At 51.5% G+C, this 10177-nt stretch overlaps 3 protein-coding genes across 3 annotated transcripts in view; 2 read left to right on the forward strand and 1 right to left on the reverse strand.

Annotated features, from left to right (window-relative positions):
- Window positions 1-344, forward strand: part of ADAP1 (ArfGAP with dual PH domains 1) — a 7220-nt gene extending 6876 nt beyond the window's left edge. The window contains exons 10-11 of the mRNA XM_010087609.1: window positions 1-228; window positions 316-344. The exon at window positions 1-228 is cut by the window's left edge and continues 4 nt beyond it. Of these exons, the coding sequence (XP_010085911.1) occupies window positions 1-228; window positions 316-344 (257 nt within the window). The remainder of the gene's footprint in view (window positions 229-315) is intronic.
- Window positions 345-3841: 3497 nt separating this feature from the next.
- LOC104472068 (urotensin-2 receptor-like) lies at window positions 3842-4938 on the forward strand. The gene is made up of 2 exons (XM_010087611.1): window positions 3842-4539; window positions 4575-4938. The coding sequence occupies exons 1-2, from the start codon at window positions 3842-3844 to the stop codon at window positions 4936-4938; spliced, it is 1062 nt and encodes a 353-aa protein (XP_010085913.1).
- Window positions 4939-6992: 2054 nt separating this feature from the next.
- LOC104472067 (beta-galactoside-binding lectin-like) overlaps window positions 6993-10177 on the reverse strand; it is a 3458-nt gene continuing 273 nt past the window's right edge. The window contains exons 2-4 of the mRNA XM_010087610.1: window positions 9083-9162; window positions 7590-7761; window positions 6993-7194 (exon numbers count right to left, since the gene is read on the reverse strand). Coding sequence (XP_010085912.1) covers window positions 7051-7194; window positions 7590-7761; window positions 9083-9162 — 396 coding nt within the window. The 3' untranslated portion in view covers window positions 6993-7050. The remainder of the gene's footprint in view (window positions 7195-7589; window positions 7762-9082; window positions 9163-10177) is intronic.

Raw genomic sequence — 10177 nt, forward strand, 5'->3', positions numbered from 1 at the left:
CATTTGCTAAAGGTGAGGTATTTGTGGGCAGCAGAGAGAATGGCTATAGTGTCCAGAAGGGATTGCCTTCGGGGACACAGGGCAACTTCTCTTGGCACTATGGCCTCACCATTGTCACCCCTGACCGGGAATACCTCTTCACCTGCGAGACGGAGACTGACCAGCTGGACTGGATTGCAGCCTTCACTAGCGTCATCAACCAGGCCATGACACCACAGGAATACGCAAGTAAGTGTCTGGATGCTGTTTCCTTTCTCTCCTGACACTCTGGTTCAGGATATTGCCCTAATGCACCACCTTTTTCCTTCACAACAGTTGAAGCCTACTTCAAGTTTAAATCCTAGGAGGACATACGGGAACCTCGCTATGACTCGACTCTACCTGGTCCTGTTGGGTGAGCTGTCAGGAGAGGAGAGGAGAGGAGATGGACATCAGAGAAACACAGTTCTCTTGAAGCACCTTTTGAAGCACTTTTTATTTTCCCCTGTAGATGGTCCACTTTGTTCTGGGGGCCATATTAAGCTGCTTCCTTTCAAGTGCAAGATTTTGTGAGTCTGAATCCTCAGTGCAACCTGTCACTGTTAAATTGCTGTGATCTGACTGGATGCTGGCAGGCCTTGCCTGTAAATCAGACTGTAAGAGCTTGGCACTTGCTTTGGTGGACATGGGACCTAGCATCACTCCTGCCTGAAACTGCAGACAGCCACCTACCTTACACAAGAAAACAGCTGCTGTGGGTTGCAGGGGCTGCTGGACTAGGAGAGACTTCCTTTACAAGAAATGGCTTCTCTGCTGGGGACAGAGATGTGAAACATCTAGACATTTGATCAGTTGGAGCTGTAGTTGAGAAAGGTCACTTAAAAGCTGTAATCTGACAGCCAAATGTGAGACCTGTTTCCTCCTGCTGTATATGGGCTCAAAAGCTTCTTCAGATCGTGTTTGTGTAGACACCTTCCTCTGATTCCTGCAGAGAAGATTTAAGAGATTCACTCAAAACTGGTGTGTGTATGCTTGTGTGTATGTAGATAACGTGTGTGTGTATACATAAGAAAAAGTGGGAGGTGGAATACTGCCCTAGGGAAGATACTGTGAGGGATATTCATGCCACTGAAGTTCAGCTGTCAAATTTGAGTCTGTAGTCAAACCAATGCAGAGAGATTGAGTCCTGCAGAGAGCAGCTTATGGCATGTCTGATACAGAGTTCAGACTCACTGTTGTCTCTACTAGAGCCTAGGGGTTGCTGTCTGAAGATAGCAACACATGGATCTCTGCTCCCTCATTCTCTGTATGTCAAAGGCCTGGAACTGTCATTCTTCCCTATACACTACATATGTATAGATTATATATCACATATACATATAATTTTATGCAGTAGTATAACAAGGAAATCTATATTCATATCCTTCTAGTAAGTTAACCCTAACCACTAAATCAACCTGTGATTCATATCTTTAAAAATAAGCTCTTAAGGCTCTCCTGGGAGAGCTACCTTTCACATGCTGGAAGGACCAGCTGAGTTCTGCTGATGACTTTAGCATCTGATGTGTCTGCAGTTTAATGTGGGCAGTGTGAGAGTGGGCATCTCCTGTGTTACAGGGAGCTAACTGGAATTAATGAGGCAACCAGTATTTTAATTAGCTCCTAAAGAAATTAATAAAAAAAGTCCGTTGTAATTTATTTTAATTTCCTAAATGAGCGGAGCCGCTAACAGCTAAGACATGAAGTAATTTCTTGGAAAAAAGCACAGATATTCAGAGCAAGGAGCCATGGCTATTCATTGCATTTCCTGGGGCATGTGGACTGTGAATTTTCCCATGAGAGTGAAATGGGTGAAGCCATGATCCCCCTGTGCTTCTCTGAGGACTCCTGTCTGTGCTGAGACCACCACAACCAGTTGGGAGCATCAACTTCCTGGATGAGACACAGCATCGCTCATCCTGCTGCCGTGGCACAATGTAGCATTCCACCCAAAAGTATATTTTCCCTGCAGTTTGCTGGTCTCTCCCAGTTAGGACTATGACTGTCCTAAAACCCAAAAGCCATTGCAAAGTTTGTGTTTCAAAACAGAGTGCCTTTCTGGTAACATGAAAATGGGTCAGTTCATTAAAAAAAAGCTCAAGCGTCATCTAAACAGCCTGCACATTCAGTTCTCCTCTGGGAAGAAGAGTAGAGAGGGTGACACAGACATGCAAGAGCTGACAGATAACCCAGAGGGAGGCCTCTCAAGTTGCCTCCATCAATGCCTTATGTGCTATACGCCCACTCCTGTGGCAGGGTCGTGCTGAAGCTGTTGCTGTGGCATGCAGCATGTTGCTCGGGAAGGTGCTTGGATCCTGCTGCAGTGAGGGCAGTACTGATGGGATGCTTCCTTCTGTTTGCTGCTGAGGATGAGCGGGGGCATTTGACTTGGCCACAATGAAGCTAATACACTGATGATACAAAAGAGAGTGGCTGGAGTGGCCTGAAAACCCTTGTGAACTAACAGCAGAGTGCATTTAGTAATGGCGCATCTGTCTCTGCTCTGCAAACTCTATCACACTGTGTCTGTTCCCTGAGACGAATGAGCCTCAAATGTGGGTGAAGAAAGAACAGGGAAGCGTCGGATGCAGAAGTGTTGGGGCATAGGTGTCATGCAGCGATGCCCCACTAGAAGGCAGTGGTGCCTACATAACAGGCTTCTGCTCGCTGCTCTGGGGTGAGGCAGCGGGTCCTGAGGGTTCCAGGGAAGGAGGGGGAAAGCTTAGAGAAGGAGGATGGTCTTTGGTGAGAGGGAGGAAAGAGCAGGTCTAAAATATCCATCCCTTTAAGTCTCTAGGAGCTTGCTGCTGACTGGGGGACAAGGGTGGAACAGGGCCAGGTCATAGGAAATGTGAGATGTCCTACCATCCAGTGGGCTTCCTTGCAAACTGGGGGCTACATCCATTGTCTACACCTCAAGGAGTCCTGATGTTCTTGGCAGGGAGTTGGGGACAGGCCCTCTCAACCCAGCTTGTCTAAGGGCCGAGGAGAGCAGTGTGGCAGCTCCCTGCCTGTTGCACTTTCAGGGCTGGCCCTTGTTCCCCTTATAAAGCCACAGCTTTTCCCACCTGCCACGTCAGGGAGTCCTGGCTTTCAGCTATATCCCCTTTCAAATGAGGAAAACTGTGTGAGGGGAAATGAGAGAAAGGGGAAAAAGAACAAGAAGGAAGAGGGAGCTGGAGAAGGCACTGGGGAAGAAAGACTGTGTCTGCAAGAAAGAGGAGGCAGCCAGCATGGCTCCTCAGCTAGTGGCTAAAAGCCCAGTATAAACTGGGACTGCATTTGCACCAGTGTGTGAAGCTATGAGTCAGACGCATTCCTCTGCGCACTGGACAAGGCGACACTCCAAGGGCTGGTTCAGGGGGGCAGAGCCCACCTCATCAGTTTCTCTGAGCTGAGAGGACACAGATGCTGGAGAAGGAGAAATCTACTTGTCCACTGAGTCTGCTGGTTTCCGTGGGCCCAGTGAACGCTGCAGAAGCAACAAGCGAGGAGCTGGTGAAGACCGGAGTAATTTCCTCCTGGCTGGCAGAGGTTATTTTGCACCTATTGGTCTTGAAGGGGAGGGAGGTGTCCCCTTCTCAGCCCTTTGGTGGTTAAGGAAAGCTACTGGCTGGAGCTTGTGATGGACAAGATCAGCAAAACGGACTGCACAGCTGGAGGTGAGAAATAGACTTCTCTGGAGTACCCTATGTCTGCTGTACTCTCGCCATTCTTCCCTCTCGTGTTAAGGCTAGACGTGTCCCATACAGTGAGGCAGGAAGGCAGAGGGAAGGAACGGATCCATGACAGCCTGACTTGCTCTTGCTTGCCCTACCCAAAGATGTCTTGTGATCCTTCCCCCATCAGCACGAGGCCTGGAGAGGATGTCAAGGGTGGCAGCTTCTCAGAGGAAAGCAGTGGCGGGGGTGACAGCAGTAGTGTCCTGGGAGGGGACAGCCCAGTCACGGGGCCGCTGGGTGCAGTGCTGCTGGTCATGTGCCTGATTGGGATGGCAGGAAACATCTACACAGTGGTGGTGGCCTCTGGCAGGGTGGCAGGCCGCTCAGCAGGCTCCTTGGGTGTTTATGTCATCAACCTCGCTCTGGCTGACCTCCTGTACCTCTCCACCATCCCCTTTGTGGTCTGCACCTACTTCGCCCATGACTGGTTCTTCGGGGACGTGGGCTGCAGGCTTTTGCTCAGCCTGGACCTCCTCACCATGCATGCCAGCATCTTCCTTCTGACCGCCATGAGCCTGGAGAGGTACTGGGCAGTGGCCAAGCCGCTGAGGGCCAGGCGGGCTGGCAATGCTTATCGCAAGCTGGCCAGTGCCATCCTCTGGCTCCTCGCACTCCTGCTTACAGCCCCCATGATGGTGATGACCCAGCTGCGGGAGCAGGGTGGCCTCCACAAGCGCATCTGCATCCCTACTTGGACACCGGTGGCCTTCCGGCTATACCTGACAGTGCTCTTTGCCACCAGCGTCCTCGCACCTGGCATAGTGCTGGGTGTTGTCTATGCCCGCCTGGCCCAGGTGTACCGGTCCTCCGCCTGGGGCCCAGGGCTGCCGGTGGCTGGGCGGGGCAGCTCTTCTCCAGGATCTCCACCATCATGGTGGCCTACTGGGCCTGCTTCCTCCCCTTCTGGGCCTGGCAGCTGGCTGGGCTGTACTGGGGTGAGGGGCTGGGCATCAGCCCTGCTGCCCAGGCCTACCTCAACTTTGGCGTCACCTGCCTGGCTTACAGCAACAGCTGCATCAACCCCTTCCTCTACACCCTGCTCGCTGGCAGCTACCGCCGGCGCTCTGGCTGCAGCAGGATGGGGACAACATGGCCCCTAGCACCCTCCCGGGAGGCTGCAGGGGACCCAGTGGGAGGCCATGACATCTCCCTGCCTTCCAGGGAGCCATCAGGGTCTGTGCGGGAAAGTGAGGGGTGAGAGCGCCCCAGGTTGGGAACCTCTCCCAACCTTTGGCTGGGGTCAAGTCAATAAATAAAAGTGCATCACCTTCCATGTTGGCGTGCAATGTCTTCCATCGTCATTGTTGTGGTGCTTTCCCCGTCATGCCTTCTTCCCCTTTGCAAGGCTGCTCGCCCTCCTCGGCTAGGGGGAGGACACTTGTCTTGAGGATCCTGACTCCATCCTTGGGTCCTTCAGCCATCGCATACTGGCCTCCACCTTGCGCAAGGCTGGGGAGTGGGTGGAAGGGAGCAGTCAACCTAGATACGTCTAAATTACACAGCCGAGGAGCCCTCGCCGCCCCTCACCTGCTCGCTAGCAACAGGCCAAGCCATAACAAAGTCAGGACAACAGTGAGTCACAGATTTCACAGGACCAGTGAGTCACTTAAAGTAGCCACACTAGCAGGAGACCTGAATAAGGTTCCTCCTCTTGTGGTAAGGCGTCATCCGTATCACACCATGGGAAGAGTCCCCAGGCTATGCTGTCCCCCAGCCATGCCTATGCACGGGGTGGCAATGTTGGATGTTGTGTTTACTATTATAGATGCAGCCCTAAAGAACAGGTTGTAATCGTCCAGAGCAGACTGCCTTTGGGCAACACGGGGCTTCAAGAGAGATCCAGCTGCAGAGCCCCAATTCGCTTGTATGCCCTAAGGGTTCCTGCCTTCCAGCTCAAAAGCCCATCTTGAGCCCTTGTCTCCAACTCATCTCTTTTTTCATTCCTAGCAGCCAAGCATCTCTCTTCATGGATACCTGGTACACAGTACCTAGCAGAGCATCATGAATTATGGAGCAAGAACAGGAGGTGCTGCTGCCCTAGGAGCAAGTTCCTGTGCTCCAGCTGCTCTGGAACTGCTTAATGTGAGGAACTGGCCTGGCCAGGCCTGCAGGGAGTCCTTGTAGGACATAAATTTGTTCATGTTTTGTGTTACTCATGGCCAAGCCTGGAAGTGAAGACACAAAGATTGGGTCCTTCCATCTCAGGCCTACCTGGTAAGTGCTATGCACTGGGGAAATGAGAGCTTCCACCTTTCCTATGCCCACCAGGCACAGCCTGTCTAACAGCAGTATTCATTGCTGCCAAAGTAGCATTAGACTGGCAGAGCCCCCAAAGCAGCTGCTGGCTGACACCTTGGGTAAGAACCCACACCCAGTGAGAACTGTGCTGTAACATCCAATATACCTCATCATCTTTAGTCTCCTCAGAAGCTAGCCTCAAACTATACTGAGAAGTACCCAGGATCATTTGGGCTAATATGAGCAAAGGGGTAACACAGGAGACACATCCATACCATCTCCTACCTCAGCTAGGTCTTGCTACCACTCCCAGCTCTGGATGGACCAGGCAAGGCAGATGAGGCAGAATAAAGCCAGACTGCTCCAGGTTACTACCCTCATGTGTGACATGAGCTATGGCCCAACAGTATTGATGCTTCTACAGTTACTGGAAGAAAGGATTTGGATGAGGGGCCTGCTGCATGCTCCACCACACCCAGCAAGGCATCCTTCTCTACTGCTGTCCCCATGCAGCAGTGAGAAGTCCCAAGAAGACACTGGTGAGGTATCACAAGTAGGACTAGCCTCTACAGAGGGGTGCAAGCCAAAGCTAGCACAGCTGAGGACTTTCCCCTCACTCCCTGCCCCACTAGGTTTACCTAGCACCGCAACTCAAGGCTGTCTGAGGCTAGCCAGAAATGCTTAGTTTAGGGACAGATAGATTTACTTAGGCAGGGTAAGGTGTCAGTCTAGACCTCAAGAGCAGGACTTCACCCACTCTCCCCTCTAGTCACATCTAGCCCCAATGTTGCCTCCTGAGACTCTCCTTGGGCTTTTCACCTTCTGCCTTCCCAGGCTTTTGCCCCTCACCCTTCTCTCCATGCATGACTTTAAGGGTCAAGGCTGGCACAGTGCCACCTACACATGGTACTCCAGCAAAGTTGGCTACCTTCCTCCTCCCAGCCCCCCAGCAAGATGACCAACCCATGTGGACTTGCAGTATGAAACAGATCAGACTTTGAGACTGGATAGACCAAAACTCCTTTATTGATTGTTTTTTCTCTGTCTTTTGAGATGGAAGTGTCAGAGGAAGTTATTCCCAGCTGATGGACTGGACTGTGAAGTCCCCTTGTGTATCAAAGTAGTCAAAGACAGCAAGACCAAGCCGGTTAGGGAACGTGAACTGGTGGCCTGGTATGTGGACTGTCAGATCATTTTGGTTGACATTGAAAGCAATCTGCAAGACAAATGGAAAAGTCAAATAAAGTTTCTGCCAAGATACCCTCAAGCCTTTCCCCTCCATTGCATTGCTGTGCCACCCTCTGCTTTGCAGGGTGAACATGCTCAGCAGCATAACCTGCTCTTCAACAGCAGGAGTGTTGTTCTGGTCTACCAAGAAGTGCCTATGCCCTGCTCAGTTCAATAGTAATATCCCTTTGAGCTAGCTGGAGCTTGCATATTTGATCCTCATCCTCCACCACTGCTCACAGCCTTGTATGGTGGCACTGGCCAAGCAGGAGAAGCCAGCCACCTCCTGTGCAGACAGTCCAGAGAAAGCCCTTGCAGTTGGGTGCCCTGTGCCAAACACCCTCCCTTCACCAGGGCAGGCACAGAGTATCCCCCAGGTCTCACCTCTGCTGTACCCCCTTTCTGGAAAGGGAAGACAGTCTCCCTGTGCTCTGCACCCCACTCATCCACCTTCTTTGAGTTGCACACGATGGTGTTCACATCACCATGAGCATCAAAACGAGGGTTGAAGTGAAGCCCAAGGTGAGAAGCATCCTTCCCAAGATTCAACACAAAGCTGCAGAGAAAGCCATCAATGCTGTTTTAGTCAATACTGTGGAAGCATGTTGCTCGTTACCATGTACATCTCTGGGTCTGTTGCTTCAAGCCCGGCTGAGGGTAACCAAAGAGAAAACCTTTGCTAAACTGCACAGCTTCCCTAAAAAGATGGTGCTACATCACTAAGGGGTACTCTCCTCTGCTTGGGTGATCAGCCCCAGAGTGCCATCACTGGGAGAGACACTGCTTAGTTTCCACAAAGCTTTTAAGAAGAGAAAAGTTCATCCCTGGGAGTTATCCTGCACCCCAATCAGCTCCCAAGGAGTCAGTTGCTTTTTGCAGATTTCCTTTCAGCCCCAGACAGTTAGCTGGTGCTGCACCTTGCCTGACAGCCACTGCCTTCTCCCCACCCTGCAGGCAGCTGAAATAATTACCATGTCATTAGCTATCCCAAAGCATGTGCTATGGCAGTGGAAAAAAAGCAGCTTCCTAACCCAGTGTCCACCTTGCCTCCAGGCCCCTTACCCAGATGAGAAGAGGCATATTATTTGGCAAGAGAAAGCCCAGGAGCCTTCACTCTGATACTATCAAACTTCAAAGGCACTGGGAAGAGCTGGGACCTGTTTCCTGGAACACAGCTAGTGCTGGTACAGCAGCTACAGACTCCACCTTACCCACCAATAGGCCCCCCAGCAACAGACCTCCACAAGGTCTGGGGGCTACTGCAAAAGCTTCCCTGTGGGCCCCAGATACCTTTATCCCTGCAAAATTAGGAGGATATTTTACTTACTCCCACCTGCCCACTCCCCACCTTCCTCACAGCACCTTAAAGGCATTTCCACTGGGTGAAAGCAAACTTCAACAGCCTGAGACCTGTTGCTGCAACATGCAGCCTTTCTGCTTGCACCATCAGCTGGAGCTGTGGCCCAGAGCATCTAAGACCTTCCAGCTGCTTGGGCTATAATCTTCTCCTGCACAGTGAAGCAAGGCACTGTAATGGCATCCTTTCTTCTGGGCCATTTTCATGCAGGGGAGAGGATGTGGCTGTGGGGATTGTATCAACATAAATCTCAGTATAGACATGGCTTCCATTTCCTTTACCCTGCACTGGAGAGGATGTGGTCACCGCCAGTGCATGCAGCTGGAGCTTCACATCTGCTTTGGCTTAGCCCCTTGGCAGTAGAGTGTGTCTGCAATGTGCATTAGGCAATGACTCACTGGGAAGCGCTGCTGGTGTTAACCCCTTCCAAAGCTGCTCCTCTCCCACCCAAGGGAGGGATTCCTTCTGCCCCCATCAGCAGAAGACAACTCAGTGCGGTGCCCTGGCCAGCACAACTTACCTCTTGGCACTTGGTGAAATTTTCCCCTTGACAATGAGGCGCTGGCCAGGCTTGAGACCCAAGTTGGTACATACTGGTCCCTGAGGAATGTGGAGGCAGAGACATTAGCTCAGTACCTACTGGCTCACCTGCTCTGACTTGGCAGCTCTCTGCTGCCTTGTGAGACAGTGCATTGCTTTGGACTGCTGGAGAGACAGAGAAGCTCCCTTCCCCTAGGGCATTGCACTAGGGACATCCCAGAGAAGTTACTCCATTCACATGGGACATGTGCCTGATTTCCCAACCTTTCTTCTGCTGCTCTCATCAACATGTCTGTATTTCACAGCAGTGAAGTGTAAGCACCTGCAAGCTCCCATCACACCCACCCTGCCCCAAACACACCCATGTGTCTTGTGGGTCTCACATCATCCCACAGAAGCTTGGCTGTGCAGGGATGTAGCCTCTACTCCTTTCCCCTGCCTTGGATTTGAACTTCAAGCCTTGCCTAGGTCCAAGGGGCTCAGACACTTTGTTCCTGAGCTCCCAAGGGCTCGTAGGGGGTTTGTTGTTTTTTTGGTATGTTCAGCATTTGCAAGAATATTCTCCTGCTCCATGCACATGCCTTTCCCCACCTTCTCTCTAGGAGAACTAAAATACCCTGGCAAACCCATAGGTACTCATTTTCTGCCACACCAGAGCCAAGGCCCCAAGAATATTAACAATCATTCCACCATCCCACTTTAACAAATAAGCCTGCACTTGGGACACTCCCTGATTAATCACCCTCCATTTAATGAGGGGCAAATTAATCAAAGAAATGCAACCACTATTCTGACAGAAGCATCTCCCCAGCTGTCCTTGACACTCATAAGAGGACACTTCTGTATAGCACATTTCATTACAAGAAAGGGAGAGAGATAACAATTCAGTGACTCATGAAAACTTCAGCCAGGAAGCAAGCAGCAAGGCTGCCCAGGAGAGGAGATGCTCAGAGAGCAATAAACATCACTGCAGCTGCTTCCCCAGAGTAGAGCTGCTGTAAAACAGGTTACCCCAGCTCAGGAGCCAGCCCTGCAAGCCCCCCCCCCCCCCCCCCACAAAAGGGGCCCTGGGGGG

The sequence above is a fragment of the Pterocles gutturalis genome, unplaced genomic scaffold (genome assembly GCF_000699245.1).
Source record: "Pterocles gutturalis isolate BGI_N339 unplaced genomic scaffold, ASM69924v1 scaffold21036, whole genome shotgun sequence".
In the NCBI taxonomy this organism is placed as follows: Eukaryota; Metazoa; Chordata; class Aves; order Pterocliformes; family Pteroclidae; genus Pterocles; species Pterocles gutturalis.